The sequence below is a fragment of the Rhinolophus sinicus genome, chromosome 13 (assembly GCF_057876585.1).
Source record: "Rhinolophus sinicus isolate RSI-liver-muscle chromosome 13, RSI-T2T, whole genome shotgun sequence".
NCBI lineage: Eukaryota > Metazoa > Chordata > Mammalia > Chiroptera > Rhinolophidae > Rhinolophus > Rhinolophus sinicus.
In genome coordinates, this window is record NC_142513.1 from 21,385,560 (window position 1) to 21,404,660 (window position 19,101).

Consider the following 19,101-nt stretch of genomic DNA (forward strand, 5'->3'; position numbering starts at 1 on the left):
CTACTGTGTGGCATATTCTGAGATATTAATCCTTTAGCTTTTTTTTTTTTTAAATCTCGTGATTTTTTTTTTTTTTGACGGGGGGATACTAGGGGAACAGTGTGTTTTTCCAGGGCCCATCAACTCCAAGTTGTTGTCCTTCAATCTAGTTGTGGAGGGTGCAGTTTGGCTCCAAGTTCAGTCGCCACTTTCAGTCTTAGTTGCTGGGGGCGCAGCCCATCATCCCATGTGGGAATTGAACTGTCAACCTTGTTAAGAGCTCGCACTCTAACCAGCTGAGCCATCCGGCCGCCCCAGTCCTTTAGCTTTTAACATTAAAGATTTTTAGGTCTTGGAATTTAAGCGTAGCTCTATGTGTTCACTCACTTTGGGAATAATAAATATTGCAGAGATAAGACTGGAAGGAGAATATGACTGATGGCAAGCTGTATGGACCTCGTGTTTTGCCTTGTTTTTGGCATTGGCAAATTTTAGAGATCCTCTTAAATGCTTAATCTGTGTTGGTATATTAGTTAAATACAAAAGGCTATTTAAAATAATTTATGTCCTTGAACTAAAAATTCATAGGCCCTAGATTAGGTTACAGTACAGGATTTGAATCATAAGTGATCTTTCAGGTATTTTAACCTGCTCTTGTACTGTCTTGTGTGGGTGAGAAGCAATGATGTGATAATTCATAGTGTTATCTTTTTATAGCATTTATTTAAAGAAGATTGGTTCACCTAAGCCTTTTCTTTTTGTTCTTTATTGTAGCTATTCAAGAGAAGCATATGTGGAGTTAATTCATCATATCAGAGAGTTTATTCCAGGTACATTAAAGAAATGTATTCACTGAGTATGTTACTCTACCAGTGACCACAGTCTTCTTGGTCAGATACAGGCAACACGTGTGGCAATACCTTGTGACACCTTTATACTTCTTTTGCTTCTCTTCATTTCTGTCTCTTTCTCTTCATTTTTTCCTGATTTTTTAATGTCTTGGTCTTGCTAGATATACTCAGAGGTGTGGATCAGCTTGAGGCCTCAAGACTAAAGAGATTCTTTTTCAATAGTTTTTGTGTTTGAGAACATATGGGAGAGACCTTGTATTTTTTATTAGCTGGCAAAGTTTTAGATAGTCTAAATTAGTTCTCATTTGGGGGCAATTGATATCTTTAAAAATGTATACTTAGAGGTAATTTGTTTCTTATTCATTATAACCTATGCTCTCTTTTTTTTCCTTTTCTTCTAATAAAATTACTCCGTAGTCTTTTAGTTTAGAGTTGGTTGACGATGTCTACACAGTTTCCAAATTTCTAATTATGATAACTTGTATTGTGCACAAATACTTTCATTTTGATGGAGCAGGACAGTGTGGAGGTTCTCTGGGCTGTAGTTTCCTCATCCATAAAATACAGCTAATAGTACTCACCTTGTTGGATTATTGGGATAATTAAGTAAGTTAGATAGTAAAGTGTAGCACTTACTAAGTATTCAGTAACTAGTAGTTATTGTTACTATCTTAAAGGAACATTGTGTTAAACTAACTTCAGAAGTATATTTGTATGGGACACTGCAAGATTTTCACCAGTGAAAACAGGACCGTTTGGAACATGTGGACTCCTTCCGTGTCCCTAAATCCCACATTTGCAGTGAAAATACCTTTTCTAGTGCTGAGGGGAATGTAGACTGAGAAGCCAGGTTCTGGTGTGGGAACACTGTAGAAAAGCAGGCGCATCCTCTGCTCTGCAGGGACAGTTCTGTCACACTTGCACATAGGCTGAAGAGCTACAGAAAAGGCCTTAATTGCTGTCCCTACCTCTGTAGCCCACAAGTGGCAAAGGCTTCTCTTGAAAGTAAGCAGCAGTGACTACTGTTCTTTGTCCTTATTGTGTGTCATAGGTGTCAGCCTCAGCAGTGATTTCATTGCTGGCTTTTGTGGTGAGACGGAGGAAGATCACCTCCAGACGGTGTCGTTGCTTCAGGAAGTTCAGTACAACACGGGCTTCCTCTTTTCCTACAGTATGAGACAGGTGAGTTCTGGGGTGGGGGAGGAGCTACGTCTGTGCTGAGGATGACATCATTCCTGACCGGTTTATCGACCGACGATAACTGGGAAGAAAAAGTGGCAGCAAGGCAGTCTTTGGGAAGCCACAAGTATCTTACCATTTGTTTCTTTATTTTTTCTGATCAACCTGTCTATTATTTTACACAGTTCAGCTATTTGAGATGGAAAATAATGAACTATGCCAATATTTTCTCTTTATTAGAATATTTTAAATTAGGTTGTTTAGAATTTGAATGTGGAGGGAGGGGCATTATTGTCTTTACAAAAAACCTAAAATTGTTTCTCAACATGCAGAGTGATTTGTTTTACAGACACCCCTTGTCACTCTCCCAGCCATCCTCAGCCATTTTTAGTTTCTATTTTTCTAGGCCAAGTGAACTCACTGATACTCCCTTTAGAGTTTCTCCTATAATACAGATTCCCAGGTGGAAGATGCAGAAGGAGATGAGCAAGGAAAGGGAGAGTAATTCATATGTATTTCCTGCAGAGAGGGGATAATCCTAGTCTGCTGCCATTTTCTTGGTGGTAGGGATGAATTGCCTGGGTCATTTCTCATCCCTGCAGTCACGTTGGGGGCAGCTTGCCTTGTGTTTGGGCTGGAGGCTGAGGAGCCTCTCTGGCCATGGACTCAGGAAAGCTGACTGATGAATGAATGAACCCGTGACTTTAGCACTGCTAACTCAGCAGCTATCCATCAAGCAATTCATGTCTTTAAAGCCCACTGCCTAGTGCTCTGCAGTGTAGCCCACTGCAGTGTAACTGGGCGAGTGTGTATGTTCGTGTCTCTTACAGAATTATTTTCAGGGATGAAGCTTCAGAGGAGCTGTTGGGTTCCATTTTGCTCCTTTTCCATGGACATCACAAACATGCAAGAGAAATTCTTTATAATGCTAGATTTGGGAAATGGGTTTTCAGTGTGTTGTGGAAGCATATCCTATGGGCATTGAATATAAGTGTTTACTTTGGGATTTAATTACTTGGTAGGAGTTAAGGTTATAGAGACTTATCAAGTAGCTTAGTGGATGAGAGCAAGCACTTACATTGCTCCTGTCACTTAATGACTGTGTGACCTTGGGAAATGTCCTTTGTTTCTTCATCTGTGAAATGGGGGATAAGATTTGTACCAACCTCAGGTTGTTTTGATGATTAAATAAGATAATATGTATAAAGCATTTAGAACAGTGCTTCATGATGTAAGTGTACAATAGAGGTAAGTTGTTAATAATAAGACAGAATAGAGTAAACCCTGTGAGAGAATTCTGTTTTAGGATTCTCTACCCATTCTCATTTTCCTCTGTGGATTTGGTCATTCTCTCAAAGGTAGATTGATTTGAATATCCAGACTTTGGTGTATTGGTCTTTCTCTTATTCTATACTTCTGTCTAGCGTAGTGGGCCTCCAACTGTATTATGAGCTCATGTGCATAGGTAAAGATATACATATATATGTATATGTATATATGCATACTGTGGTTTTGGATGATGTAAAGGCTTTTCAAAGATTAGTTTTAGTTTTCTTTTTTTTTTTTGGACTAGATGATACATGCTCATGGTATAAAATTCAAAAGGTCAAAATCATATGAAGTAAGAAGTTGTTCTTCCTTCTTCCCAGGTTGCTTAGTTTTTCAGCTCCTTCCTTGACGGTACCCATTCTTACAAATTTCTTCTGCAACGTTCCAGAGATAGTTCATGTATTTATAAACATATTTATATGTATTCTTTCTATACCAAAATTATACATGTTCATGTGTACCTTATTTCTGTTAAAAGTATATTTGGGAGAGCAATATTATCAGTATATATAAAGCTATTACATTCTTTTTAACAGCTGTGTAATTTTTTGTTATGTAAATAAACCATAATTTATTTTACTAGTTACCTATTGATAAACATTTAGGTTGCTTTGCATCTTGTGTTTTTATAAACTGTGTGGCTGAATAATTTAGTACATGAGTTATTTAGTATATGTACAAATGTAACCTTTATCCTTAAGGTAAAGGCTGTAGTCTTAGGGTATCCTAAGGATAAAGGTTACATTTGTACCCTATAAAAATCTTAACAATTTTGAGTCTATGATTTTTATGTGCTAAATTTAGAATTTAACCCTTGCAAAAAAACAGTGACTCAACTGCAGAGTTACCTTTTTCTCTTAGAAGGTTCCCAGAGCTAGAGAACCCTCATGGCATGGTTTGGGTTTGCTGTACATATCTACAACTTGCAGGGGGCAATGACCATGGTCCTGCTCTGTGCCTCAAGAATGGATTCTACAAGGCCTTGGCGACCTCTATCTCTCTCTCTTTTTTTTTTATAGAAGACACGGGCATACCACAGGCTGAAGGATGATGTCCCACAAGAGGTAAAATTAAGACGTTTGGAGGAACTTATCACCGTCTTCCGAGAAGAAGCGACAAAAGCCAATAAGACTTTTGTGGGTCGTACCCAGCTGGTGCTTGTGGAGGGGGTGAGACCATATGTATATACATATATTGTGTATGTTTTTTGTTTTTTACAACAAAATATGTCTCCTTTTATTTAGATTTTTGATTTCTTTTATCGGTTTTTGTAGTTTTCAGCGTACAGATCCAGTACAAGTTTTGTTAGATTTACACCTAAGTATTCTGAGTTATTTTTTAAATAGGTGTTGTAATTGCTGTTGTGTTTCTAATTTCGGGTGTCCATGTGTTCATTGCTATTACATAGAAATAATTGAGTTTTGTATGTTTATCTTGTATCCTGTGACCTTGCTGAATTCACTTAATAGTTCTAGGAGGTTTTTTTTTGGCAATTTCCTTGGAATTTTCTATGTAGATAATCATATCTTTGTGTTTTTTTTCCCCTTCTCATGTTCCAGGGTTCCTTCTTTTATTGTTTCCTTTCTGTTTAGAGAACTTTCTTTAGACACTCTGGCAGTAGATTCTTTTTGTCTTCCTTCATCTTAGAATGTCTTGATTGCCCTGTTACTTAGTGAAAGAATTAGGGAAAAATATGTCTGCTCCATCTTTCTGGAAGCAGTATCATATGTATATTTTTAGAATCAATTTTATCGTTTGTCTTTAATCCTTTTTAAAATCATACTTTCTTAGAAATTTACTGCATTTCTGGAAGTTTGTGGTTCCTGTAGGCTTCTGTGGTCAAGTCTGGGAACCTAGCCATCATTTAGAGAGAGCACTAAATGGATGGGATAAGGGTGAGTTTGGGACCCTAACCTTTTGTGAGGCTGCATGCTGCAGCCTGTGGAGAGGAGGGGAAAGAGAGAGACAGGGCCCTTTCTGTGACTTCTTCCAAGTCCTGGTTTGGGAAAGGAGAGTCCTGCTCCATACTGTAGGATATGGCAGCATTAAAGCCACCAATTGCCTGGTATTTGTGTTTGTTAGGACTCTCTGGTACTGAGTAATAGTGGGAAATGTGTTCAAGCCATTCAGCCTAAGTCAAAAAGAGGTGTTTTTTTTTTGTGTGTGTATATAAACCTCTAGGGGTATCTTATGGATCCCAAGGGAAGGATATTGCCAGGTGTCTAGAAGGGACTCTGTGCAGCCTGGGAAGCCCTTGAGGCTCAGATGTGCTTGTCTCTCCTCAGACCAGACTTTCCTGCTTCTTCATCTGTGTGGCAGAATATGGCAGTCGTATAGTTCTTCTGTTTGCATGCTATAGTTCCAGCTGTTCACAGACCAAAATTTTGTCTCCCAGCCCCAACTGAAATTTCTGAGAGGGAACCTGATCAATTCAACTTGGGTTAGGAGTTTTCCTGTGATCTGATCCAGCAGTGGATGTTGGGTGGTGATGCTGAGCTGGTGAAATACTCCAAAAAGTGTTTGCCTCACTAAATGCTTTATAATTTAGGGTGTCAGCTGTGATTCTGGAGATCTGTACATTTACATGTCTTTTTCCTGTCTGATTGAGGTGGCCAGGACTTCCAGCACCGTGTGGAATAAAAGTGGTGAAAGTGGATATCCTCGTCTTGTTCCTGATCTTAAGGAACCATTGAGTGTGATGTTAGCTGTGGGTTGGTCATATATGGCCTCTATTATGTTGAGGTATATTTCCTCTATTCCCACTTTGCTGAGAGTTTTTATTATAAATGGATTCTGGGTTTTGTCGAATGTTTTTTCTGCCTCTATTGATATGATCATAGGATTTTTTTACTTCACTTTTAATTATGTGGTGCATCACGTCATTTGGGTGTGGGACCAGCCCGTTTTGCATCTCCACATCTCCTACTAGTCTCGATATGGCTTTGTTTTTATGTCTTTAGTTATGGGAATTATGTTCAGCTAGTGTTCAAGTGGTTCTCAAGGGTGGTTGTTCTATGATTTAGCTGTAATTTTGATGTGGTTGTGGGAGGAGGCGAGCACAGCGTTTACCTACTCTGCCATCTGGACTGGAACTCCCTTGGTCTGTTTCTATTTCCTGATTTTTCTCCTGATTATGGGTCACATTTTTCTGCTTCTGAGCATATGTAGTGATGTTTGATTGGATGTTGGATACCATGATGTACATTTTTGAGTGTTTGGATTTTGTGTTGGGCTTTGTTCTGATAGGCAGATGTTACTTACAGTTCATTTTGATCCTTTCAAGGCTTGTTTTTAAGCTTTGTTAGAAGAGTTTTCTATCCTAGGGGTAGGTTAGCCTCATTACTAAGGTATGGCTCTTCTGGAGTTGCTACTGCATGTGCCAAGGAATCAATGAGGACTATTTGGTGGTAGATGAAATGATTCCCAGCCCCATGTGGGCTCTGGGAACTCATCAGCTGACAGTTCCAAGTTTACTTTCTTTGCCTGACTTCATGGAGTTTCACTCTACGGGAGCATGTAGTAGTATTCAGCAAAGACTCAAGGGATCCCTGCACATTTCTATGGCTCTTTTTCTGCTAGCTCCCTCCTATTTAGAACTTGTTCCGTGATTTCTAGTTGTTGCAGGCTCCCTAAATTCTGATCCCTCTTTCCTTATTTCAGAGAGAATCACCATCCTCTGCTTTGAGATTTCCCTTCCTGCTTTCTTTGCATTCTCGTCTGGCTCGTGCCTTCTGGCAAAAACTCAGGGATGGTTGGAAGGCTCATCTCATTTGTTTTCCTTCTCTCACACAACCTCTGTTGTCCAATACCTGAAAATAGCTGTTTTAGACATTTTGTCCAGTTTCCTAGTTATTTAAGGCTGGAGGATAAACTTGATTCTTCATTATGGCTGGAAGGGAAAGACTGTGTATATTCTAGAAGTTAATTCCATCATTCTAGTTTTATTATTCTTCTGGCCTTGTCTTCTGCATGTTGCGATGGAAACTCTGGCCATGAGCCTGCCTATTCATTATGGGAAAGTAACTCAGCCAAACAACTCCAGAACATTCTTAAGTGATCACTATGAGACAGGGTAAAGTGAAAGTGGATTTGCTAAGTGCATCACCCATATGTCTTTGGCTTTAGGCCTGTTGGAGGTCCATTCCTTTTGAAGGTAATTCTGCAATCCAAGACTCATTGACTGAGTCATTCATTAGTGTAGAGTCAGCAAAACTTTATTGAGTTTCTGTTCTGTGCCATGTCCTGCCCTTGTTGGTTGAGCAGCGATAAACACTTAGTCTTCTTCAGTGATTCTTTGGTTAAGGAATGCGCTACGAGTAAGACCCTTGGGGATCTGAGACAAGAGAAGGCGTAATTTCTGTCTTCCAGGAACTGATGACTGACAGACTCATAGAGTCTCCTCTGTTCCTTCTGCAGCTCAGTAAACGCTCTGCCACTGACCTGTGTGGCCGGAATGATGGAAACCTGAAGGTGATATTCCCTGATGTAGAGATGGAGGATGTCACTAACTCTGGGCTCAGGGTCAGAGCTCAGCCTGGGGACTACGTGCTGGTGAAGGTAAGGTGTCCTTTTGGTTTTTTTGCGTTGCACCGTGAAATGGCTGTTGGATTGGATAATTTGGGGAAATGAATTTTTTCCTGGAGAAATTTTTTTTTTTTTTTAAGATTTCATTGGGGAAGGGGAATAGGACTTTATTGGGAACAGTGTGTACTTCCAGGATTTTTTTTTCTAAGTCAAGTCGTTGTCCTTTCAATCTTAGTTGTGGAGGGCGCAGCTCAGCTCCAGGTCCAGTTGCCATTGCTAATTGCAGGGGGCGCAGCCCACCATCCCTTGCGGGACTTGAGGAATTGAACTGGCAACCTTGTAGTTGAGAGCCCACTGGCCCATGTGGGAATCGAACCGGCAGCCTTCGGAGTTAGGAGCATGGAGCTCCAACCGCCTGAGCCACCGGGCCGGCCTGAGAAATTTTTTAATAAAATAAAAATCTCTTCTCAACCTGAGCAATGGAAGGGCACTTTGAATTGAATTTTAGACTATTTCTAACTATTGCCTTCTTGTTTTTCTTCTCTCTTGCCCTGGAACGGTTCTTTTTGGGAATGTGGTGAGGTTGGAGTACACAGTAGTTTCTTGCTGCAGAAAGGCCAGGAAGTACAAGTGATTTGGAGTGAGTTGATAGTTCTCTCTGTCAGAGAGCGGCATGCCCTTTAAAGTCTCTGATGAGCCAGCATCCCTAACTGACGTGTGCTCCTGTTTTCTGGGTCCCTCCCTGGACTAGCAGATCTAGCTGAATGGCTGTGGGAAGGTTTCCTCTTTCTTTTCCCTCTTTCATTGGGGCTAGTCCTCCTTTCTTCCCTCTTCCCTTTCCTTTCCTTTTTCCTCCTTTTCTCCTTACACTACTGCTATTGCCATGTCCCTTTCTTTCTGGTCCTAATGTCTACTTTGCCCCAGAGCCAGAGGCAGGCAGGACACATACTGATGAGGTAGGCAGGAGCAAAGCTGCTTCTCCAGCACTGAGTTCTGGAGCGCCTACAAAAGAGAGAGTCATTATTTTTCTGCTGTTGTTGATCAGTACTTCCGGTACATGTTCGTACTGTCACCTCCATCTTGAGTCATGGGAGCCATGGTCCATGGCTTGTAGCTGAGTGAGGCTCATTCCTCTGGCTCATAACTTCTTTGGACTGGCCTAGACATTTTACCAACACTTAGAACTTTTCTGTCCATCTGACAAAAACTTAAAAACTTACAACACAATCAGTTTGCTGGTTGGTGACTTTATGATGTCATTCCCTTCTGTCCTTGTCGTGACTGGGAATTGTCTTACTTAAACATTACCTAGGAATTTCCTAGGTAGAGTAATTCCTACCAGGCAGCAGTGTGATTGATTTAGAAACAACCTGGCATAGCTTTCGCCATTTGTTCTTTTTCAAAAGTTTTTTGACACTATCTTATTTTCTTATTTCTCTCTCTTCTGAATGTTTGTTTCTTTGATTTTTAGTTTCTTTCCCATACGTCCTCCTACTCTCTTTCCACTCTAGCTAAGTGTTACTTGAAAAAAAGGAGAGATGTTGGTGGGTTGGGTTGTAGTGTTAGTATGATATCTTTTGTCAAATGAAAAGATTCCAGTTAAGAAGGGTAGAAAGGTTATGCTGCACCATTGCTTGGTGCTCTCGTTTGTTCTCCAGTGACATAAACCCCATAAGTGAGATTTCGTGGAAGGATGAAAATGAAGGAAGAGCTATGGAGCCGGGGATCTGTTGGCTGTTTTCTGTGTTGCTCATGCTGCTTCATTTCTCTCCAGTCAGAGTCTCTGGGCTGTGCTAGAACCACTCCCTCATAAATTGCACTTTCTGTCTCCTTCTCTTCTGTGGTGCTTATTTGGCTGAAGTCCAGCTCTGGTAAAAGTGGTAATCTGCTTCCTTTGCATCTGTGCCCTGTCATCTGAACATTGCTGGGGAAAAGCAGACAGTTAATCTGTATTAGATAGATTAGGTCAGATGATGGTGATTGAAAACTCAAAAGACAGGTAGGAGTTCTCATAAAAATCTATATATGCGAGGTCCAGGACTGGTGATTGTGATGGCTCCATGGTCATCAAGGGTCCAGGCTTCTTCTGTTTTTATTCTCTGTGTGTGGCCTCCATTCTCAAGGTACCCTCATGATCCAAGATGATTGCTCCAGCTACTATGTCCATATTCTAGGTAGGAGGAAGGAGGAAGGAAAGATGGGAAAGGCCCTCTTCCTTTCAAGACACTTTGCAGACGTTCCACACACTGTTTCCACCATAGTAACATACCACACCAGACTGCAAAGAATCTGAGAAGCGTGGTCTTCATTCTGAATGAACATGTGCCCAGTTAAAAATTGGGAGTTCTGTTACTGAGGAAGAAGAGGAGAAATGTTGGGGGATAAGTAACAGTCTCTTCTACATAAACCATCTGTACTCAGTTCAAATTCATGACCGTGAAACTCAAATGAGTATTGAGCCTTGAAATCCTGATGCTGTGATTTCCCTAGTACACTGACTTTCCCATTCTTTCTTCTTAAATCTTCATCTGCCTCTCCGAATCCTAGTCTCAGCGAATGTCTGACTTATATTCATAGAGAAAATAGATCAAGTCGGACAAAACCTCATTGTCTCATCATTATTTCCACCGGCTTATTCACATCTCTCCCCGTACATGCTGTCTGCTCACATGAGAGAGTGTAGGAAGTGTCTGTGTCTTCCGTCATCAGGGTCCCTTATACCTTCACTTCCAGCCCTTCCTACCTTCTCAAGAGATTTGTATTTATCTGCCTTCTCTCTTGCATCTTAAACTTAATGTGGCCAAAATAGAATGGATTCTTCCCACTTTCCTGCAATTTTCTTCTTTCCAAGCCTTCCCCAATTTCCGTAAATGGCACCACTCAGTTGCTCAAGCCGAAAATCTAGGAATCATCTTACACACTTGCTTTCCTGTACTCCCCATCAGCAGTCCACCTCTTTCGGTTTTTCCTATGGAATGTATCGTGAACCTGACCATTTCTCTCCATTTCTAAGCCACCGTCATTTCTGACTGGGAGAGTGCAGTATCTTTTTCACTGGCCTGCTTTTATATTTGAAGATAAATTATTTTATTGACGTATATCATAAATGTAGAAAATTGCCCACATTATCAATGTGCTACTTGATGAATTAAAGTGAACCTACCATGTAACTACCACCTAGATCAAGAAATAGAATATTCTCAGAACACTAGAACCCCCACAATGTTCCTACCAGTTGGCCTGCATCCTGGTTTCTTTTTTTTTTTTAAGGTTTAAAGAGTTCTTTTTTTTAAAATTTTATTTTATTAAATTTATTGGGGTGACAATTGTTGCATCCTGGTTTCTGATACCATAGTTTAGTTTTGACTGTTTTTGATTGTTACACAGTTGAATCATACAATGTGTATTTTTGGTACCTATCTTCTTTCCCTCTAACTTATGTCGTGCAATTCATCCATGATTTTATTTATTCATATTATATGACTATACCACAATTTATTTATGCATTGTACTGTTGTTGGCCATTTTGGTTGTTTCTAGTTTGGAGCTATTACAAATGGAATTGCTATGAATATTCCTGTACATGTGTTATAGTGCACATGTGTGTTTATTTCTGGTGGATATATGACTTGGACTTGCTGGGTCATAGGGTGTGTGTAATACAAATAGCTGAAGTGACCATACTGTTTTACATTCCTAAAGAGAATGCCAGAGGCTTCATATTCCCTGCTTTCATTCTTGCCCTCCTCTAGAATGTCTGCCCCACAGCAAGCAGTGTGATGTTTCTAAATCCGGTCACTCACTCCTCTTCTTGAGCCCTCCAGTGGTTTCTCATTGGAGCCAGCATAAGATGCAAGGTGTCCAAGGCCTTATATGATCTGCCCCAGCTATCTCTCCAGCCTCCCATTCCCTCCACTCTTCTTCTTTTCTCTCCTCCAGCACTGGTGGCATCCTTTTTATCCCTCAGACCTGGTCTTTGCACATGCTGTGTTACTTGGGAGACTCTTGATCTTTGCCTGGCTGATTTCTTTAAAACCTTCATGTTCTCCCTAAAATATCACCTCCTTGAGAGGCCCTCTCTGGCCAGTGTCCTGCTAAAGCAGCTTCCCTCCGCTTTGTTCTTGCCACTGTTTACCACAGCCCATTTTATCTTCATAGCACTTCTCAGTGCGTGAAATGTCCTTGTTTGTTTCTTCACATGTTTATTGTCTGTTTTCTCTTGAAAGCTCCTTTGAGGTCAGAGAAAGTATCTGTTTTGTTCATCTCGGTATCTCCAGCACCTGGGACTATACTTAGAACAGAATAAGCACTCAGTATATATTTACTAATGCGCTGACTTATTCTCATGGTAAGAAATGAGACCACTGGTGCCTTCAGGGTCACATGCTTTTAGCTCTCAATTAAAGAGGAAGGAAACCCTTTCTCAGCAAATTTGGGCTGTAAATATCCTAAGGAAGGATTTGACTGGCTCAGCCTGGATCACAGCTTACCCCCGGGGTTGGGAGGGCAGGGTCTGTGATGGGCAGCGCACCCCTGAACCTTATGGTTGGTGCTGGGGAGGAGCCAACTCCCAAGAGAAAAGAAAGTGGCTATTTGGGATTGACCTGTTTTATATGCATTACCATTGCATCGGACCTCTCTTCTTCTCAGGATTGGGGGCATACAGGAACCATGCAGTCTCTGCTGGCCTGTCATCTCCATCAGGTCCCTTTTGGTGGCCTCTCCTCTGGTGGTTCCTTATTAAGTCCCTGTAGTACCTTCTTGGTTACCTTGTCTTCTCCCGACTGGTTGTCTTTCAGATCACCTCTGCCAGCTCTCAGACCCTTAAAGGACATGTGCTCTGCAGGACCACTCTGAAGGACTCTTCAGCATATTGCTGACCTGAGGGTTGGCCTCGAGCTGACGTGGGCAGTCCTTCCACGTCACTAATGAAAGAGGTAATGAAGCTTTGAAGACAAACCACAAGTGGTGAAGCAACTTTATGTCAAATGGAAAATGCATCTCTTTGCTGCTACATGAACAGGCTTTATAATCATTAAATTTATCTAAACTGAAGTCGTACCTCGGTCTCTCTACTTTTACTTCATTTTTACCTTGGTTAATGTTTCTGGGATTTTCCCTATTTTCCCTGTATTAAGTGTTTCCCAACCTAATTCTGCTGTGGACACTGCTAACCTCTCTGGTTTTTCTCCCCTGGACTCTGGGCATTAGAGACTAAAGGGGAGGGGAAAGTAGAGAGAACCATTTGCTTGGGAAAAACTGCTCTAGATCTGTGTTATCATTTTGTTATGATGACGTTGACTCAGCTGCTTGTCCCTTCACTTTATTCTCAGATTTTACCTGAGGTTTTCCTTCAGGGACTTCTTTTTTAGCCTGTCAATTTATTCTTGGCCTTCAGCTCTGACAGCACTTGGAGTTTTGGAAGACATCGTCCCTTACTGGTAGGCTTTGAACACTCATTCTTGGCCCATTCCCTACCAAGTTTATGTCATTCTGTGGGTACCATGAAAAAAAACCCCAAAGGATGGTAGCATGGCGTGCTTAGAATCAGAAGGACTTTTGTTCAAGTCCCCACTCCATTGCTTAAGAGTTGTGTATCGTAAGTAGTTACTCTGGTCTTCTCTGCTTGGGTTTTCTCATGTGACATGGGGATAATGATAATAAAATGTTTATCCCATGCGGAGTTCAGTGACATTATACTTGTAAGGAGGTTAGCACTATCATGTTTGCTTCGGCAGCACATACACTAAAATTGGAACAATACAGAGAAGATTAGTGGCCCCTGTGCGAGGAGGACACCCAAACAGAAAAGAGGTTAACACTATCCATGGCACAATAAGTTCTTAGCAAACGGGAGCAATCATTGAATGATTTTGCTTCTAAAACAGACAGCATGTGTTAGGATGTTCCGAGGCTTTTATTGTGTGTCTGCCCTTGATCTCCTTTAGACCCTTTCCACTGACCTCCAAGACCGCCTTTGGGAACCCCAGGCTGGGAACCTCTTCTTCAGGTGCTGGTCCCAGAAGATTGGTTTCTGCTATCAAGATCCATCTTCTGAGGAAAACATTTGTTATGGCTCTTCACCTTCATTCTTTATTCAAAAGGCATTTTAAAACAAGTTTTAAAATTTTATTTTACTTTTTATGAAAAAATATATTGTGGTAAATAATTCAAACAATACAATAGGTATCTGTAATTGGTCAGGTTCCTTCCTACCGCTTTCTCCTAGTCCCTCTTACGAAAGCTAGCACTTTTATCATTTTCTAATGTCGTTTCAGAGACAACCTTCTGTATGTACAGTGATTAGTATGTATATTTGTTTTACACAAATGGTTAAATACCATATACATTATTAATAGCTTTATTGAGGTATGTGTGATTGATGTGCAACTGACATGCACATATTTAAAGTGTACAATTTGATGTTTTGACATATGTAGATACCCATGAAACCATCACCAAATCAAGACAGTGAATATACCCATCACACCTGAAATTTTTCTCATGTCCCTTGGTGATCCCTCTTTGATTCCTGATCCCCAAGCGACCATGGAATTTCCTGTCACACATTTTGACATGATGTATTTTCATTTTCATTAATTTCAAAATACTTTCTAATGTCCCTTTTGATTTCTTCTTTGACTCATGGGTTATTGACAACTGAATTATTTAATTTCCACATATTTGGGGATTTTGCTGAGAGGTCTTTATGATATTGATTTCTAATATAATTCCATTGTGGTCAGAGAACATACTTGGTATGATTTTAATCATTTGAATTTATTGAGACTTGTTTAATGGCTCAGAACATGATGTATCTTGGCAAATATTTAGTGCATACTGGAAAAGAGTATGTATGCTGCTGTTATTGGGTGTAGTGTTCTATAAATGCCAGTCAATTCAGATTGTTGTTCAAGTCTATAATACCCTTGCTTACTATCTCTCAAATTCTTCTATCAAATATTGAGGAGCAGTATTGAAATTTTTGATAATTACGGATTTGTCTCTTGTTTCTTCGCAGTTCTATCATGTTTTGCTTCATGTGTTTTGAAGCTCTGTTACTAGGTGAATAAACATTTAGAATTTTTATGTTCCCTTGACTGATTTCTTTATCATTATGAAACGACCTTCTTTAAACCTGAATATCTTTTGCTTTGAAATCTACATTGTCTAATGTTACTATAACCACTTTGGCTGACTCCCTCCCTTTTTATTGAGATTATAATTCACATAGCATTAATTTCACCATTTTAAAGTGTACAATTTGGTGGTTTTTAGTATATGCACAAGGCTGTGCAACTATCACCACTGTTGAATTCTAGAACATTTTCTCCCAAGAGAAACCCTATGGTCACTCCTTATTTTTCCTTCCCTCTCTCCATTGGCCAACATTCTAAACCTTTCTGTCTCTTGATTTGCCTATTTTGGACATTGTATATAAATGTAATCATACAATACGTAGACTGTATCTGGCTTCTTTCACTTAGCATGATGGTTTCAAAATTCATCCATGTTGCATAATGTGTCAGTATTTCATTCCTTTTTTATGGTTGAATAATGTCAATCAATGTAATGTTCAATCTTAATAGAATGGACTGATTACTAATTCAGTCTCCTTACTAATTCTAGGTCTGTTTTTATTTTTCATTTCTTCTTGAGTCAGATTTGGTAGTTTGTGTGTTTTGAGGAATGTGTTTGTTTCAAGCAGATTATCCAATTTGTTGGCATACAATTGATCATAATAAACTTTTATAACCCTTTTATTTCTCTAAGATTGGTTGTAATATCCTCACTCTCATTTCTGATTTAGTATCTTGAGTCTTCTCCTTTTCTTTGTCAGTCTAGCGAAAATTTTGTGAATTTTGTTGATATTTTCAAGGAATCAACTTTTGTTTTCATTGATTGTTTTGATTTTCTGTTCTCTATTTCATTTGACTCTGCTCTGATCTTTACTATTTCGTTCCTTCTACTTGCTTTGGGTTTAATTAGCTCTTTCTCTAATCCTTAAAATGGAAAGGAGGTTATTGATTTGAGATCTTTCTTCTTTGTCTTTTTAAAACAGGGCTTTATTTTTTTTTGAGAATTTTTAAAAAGTTTATAGAGATATCTACAGAACAATACAATAATAAAAATCGTTCAGAAATTAAAACAGCAATTTAGTGCAGAAATCAAAAGGAAAAGAAAGTTTGGTAGGAAAAAATGATTACGACTTGTTAGCTCTTTAGATATATTTCATATGGTTCTGTGGTGTTTTTTTTTAATTTTTAAAATTTATTGGGGTGACAATTGTTAGTAAAATTACATAGATTTAAGGTGTACAATTCTGTATTACATCATCTATAAATCCCATTGTGTGTTCACCACCCAGAGTCAGTTCTCCTTCCATCACCATATATTTGATCCCCCTTACCTTCATCTCCCACCCACCCCCACCCACCCCCACCCTCCTTACCCTCTGGTAACCACTAAACTATTGTCTGTGTCTATGAGTTTTTGTTTCTCATTTGTTTGTCTTGTTCTTAGGGCTTTATTTTTTTAGAGCAGGTTTACAGCAAGATTGACTGGAGCACAGAGAATTCCGTATACCTCTTTCCCCAACAAATGCAGATTCCCTCACTGTCAACATCCCACACCCGAATGGCACATTTGCTACAATTGATGAACCTAACTTGACTCATTGTTATTACCCAAAGTCCATAGTTTACACTAGGGTTCTCTCTTGGTGTTATATACTCTGTGGGTTTGGACAAATGTATAGTGACTTGTATCCACCATTATAGTATCATATAGAGTGGTTTCATTGCCCTAAAATTCCTCTGTGCTCTGCCTATTCGTCTTTTCACTTCCTCGCAAGCTCTGGCAACCACTGAATTTTTTACTGTCTGTATATTTTTACCTTTTTCAGAATGTCATAGAGTTGGGATCACACATTATGAGGCTTTTTCAGATTGGCTTCTTCCACGTAGTAATATGCATTTAAAGTTCCTCCATGTCTTCATGGCTTTGTAGCTCATTTCTTTTTAGTGCTGAATATTCCATTGTATGTATGTACCATAATAGCTGAATGTATTTATCCATTCACTTAACGAAAGACATCTTTGTTGCTTCCAGTTTGGGCAGTTATGGGTAAAGCTGCTGTAAACATCTGTGTATGAGTATTTGTGTGAACATAAGTTTACAACTTATTTGGGTAAATATCAAGGAACGTGATTGTTGAATCATGATAAGAGTATATTTAGTTTTGGAAGAAACTGCGAAACTGTTCTCCAAGGTGGCTGTACCATTTTGCATTTCCACCAGCAATGAGTAAGAGTTCCTGGGGCCAGCCCAGTGGCTCAGGCGGTTAGAGCTCCATGCTCCTAACTCCAAAGGCTGCCAGTTCGATTCCCACATGGGCCAGTGGGCTCTTAACCACAAGGTTGCCAGTTCGATTCCTCGACTCCCACAAGGGATGGTGGGCAGCGCCCCCTGCAACTAAAATTGAACACGGCACCTTGAGCTGAGCTGCTGCTGAGCTCCTGGATGGCTCAGTTGGTTGAAATGCGTCCTCTCAGCCACAAGGTTGCCAGTTCGCCTCCCGCAAGGGATGATGGGCTGTGCCCCCTGCAACTAGAAAAAGGGCAACTGGACCTGGAGCTGAGCTGCGCGCTCCATAACTAAGACTGAAAGAACAACAACTTAAAGCTGAACGGCACCCTCCACAACTAAGATTGAAGGGACAACAACTTGACTTGGAAAAAAGGCCTGGAAGTACACACTGTTCCCCAATAAAGTCCTGTTCCCCTTCCCCAATAAAATCTTAAAAAAAAATTAAAAAATCCTATTGCTCCACATCCTCGTCAGCATTTGGTATTTTCAGTGTTCTGGAATTTAGCCATTCTAATAGGTGTTTAGTGGTATCTCATTGTTGTTTTATTTACAGTTCCTAATGCTGACTTTCATATGCTTATTTGTCGTCTATGTGTCTTTGGTGAGGTGTCTGTTTTGATCTTTTGTTCACTTTTTAATCAGGTTGTTAATTTTCTTATTGTTGGATTTTAAGAGTTCTTTGTATATTTTGAATACCAGACCTTTATGAGATAAGTGTTTTATAAATATTTTCAAAATATTTGAAAGACTGTAGCTTGTCTTCTCATTCTCTTAACTGCATCTTTCAAAGAGCTAAAGGTTTTAATGAAGTTCAACTTACTAATGGTTTTTTTCTTGGATTTTGCCTTCGGTGTTTTACCTCAAAAATCATTGCCAAAATCATCTAGATTTTTCTTATGCTATTTTCTAGGATTTTTATAGCTTTACGTTTTATATTTAGCTATTCAATCCATTTTGAGTTAAATTTTGTGATGAGTGTAAGGTCTGTTTCTAGATTCATTTTTTTTTTTTTTTTTTTGGCATGTAGATGTCCAGTTGTTCCAGCACTGTTTGTTGAAAAGATAATCTTTTCCCATTGTATTGCCTTTGATTCTTTGTCAGAGATCAGTTGATTGTATTTATGCGGATCTATTTTGGGGCTCTCTGTTCTGTTCCATTCATCTGTTTGTCTATTTTTTTTTTTTTTTTTTTTTTGCCAATACTACACTGTCTTGATTATTGTAGCCTTACAGTAAGTTTAGATGTTGACTAGTGTCAGTCTTTGTTCTCCTTCATATGTGTTGGCTATTCTAGGTCCTCTGTGTTTCCATGTAAACTTTAGAATCAATTTGTCAGTATTCACAAAACAACTTGCTGGAATAATGTTGGGATTTTGTTAACTCTGTAGATCAGGTTGGGGAGAACTGACAATATGTTGACAATATTGAGTCTTCCTATGCAATGAACTTGGACTCTCTCTCCATTTATTTAGTTCTTTGATTTCCTTCCTGAGAATTTTGTAGTTTTCCCCTTATAGATCTTGTATATATTTTGTTAGATTTATACCTAAGTAGTTCCTTTTTGGGGGTGCTAATGTAAATTTGTTTGTAATTTGAAATTCCCGTAGTTAATTGGTGGTATGTAGGAAAGCAGTTGACTTTTACATATTAGTTTTGTATCCTGCAATCTTGGTATAATTACTTATTATGTCTGGGTTGCTGTTGTTTTTTTTGTCCATTCTGTCAGATTTTCTACATAGACAATCATGTCATCTGTGAACAAATACAGTTTTATTTCTTCTCAATTTCTGTACCTTTTACTCACTTCTCTTGTTTTATTTGGTAGGGCTTCCAGTAGGATGTTGGGCATGCTGCTTTTGGTTTTGGAAGGT

The 19,101-nt window shown here is 39.4% G+C and overlaps 1 protein-coding gene and 1 non-coding gene across 4 annotated transcripts in view; both read left to right on the forward strand.

The window, feature by feature from the left end:
* The window catches only part of CDK5RAP1 (CDK5RAP1 mitochondrial tRNA methylthiotransferase), a 29,144-nt gene extending 14,195 nt beyond the window's left edge, over positions 1–14,949 (forward strand). Inside the window, exons 10-16 of one of the 3 annotated variants that reach the window (XR_012491044.2) lie at positions 754–809; positions 1,882–2,012; positions 4,358–4,507; positions 7,755–7,895; positions 12,662–12,799; positions 13,196–13,303; positions 13,811–13,949. Coding sequence is in view for 1 of the 3 variants with exons in the window: in XM_074317228.2 (XP_074173329.2) it covers positions 754–809; positions 1,882–2,012; positions 4,358–4,507; positions 7,755–7,895; positions 12,662–12,742 (559 nt within the window). In the remaining 2 variants the exon portion in view is untranslated. Of the gene's footprint in view, positions 1–753; positions 810–1,881; positions 2,013–4,357; positions 4,508–7,754; positions 7,896–12,661; positions 12,918–13,195; positions 13,304–13,810 lie in introns of those variants that run through there. The other 2 variants (XR_012491043.2, XM_074317228.2) reach the window with 2 other exon arrangements.
* LOC141568334 (U6 spliceosomal RNA) lies at positions 13,585–13,691 on the forward strand. The gene has a single exon (XR_012491485.2). It is a non-coding gene; the product is annotated as a U6 spliceosomal RNA (small nuclear RNA).
* Positions 14,950–19,101: the final 4,152 nt, after the last annotated feature.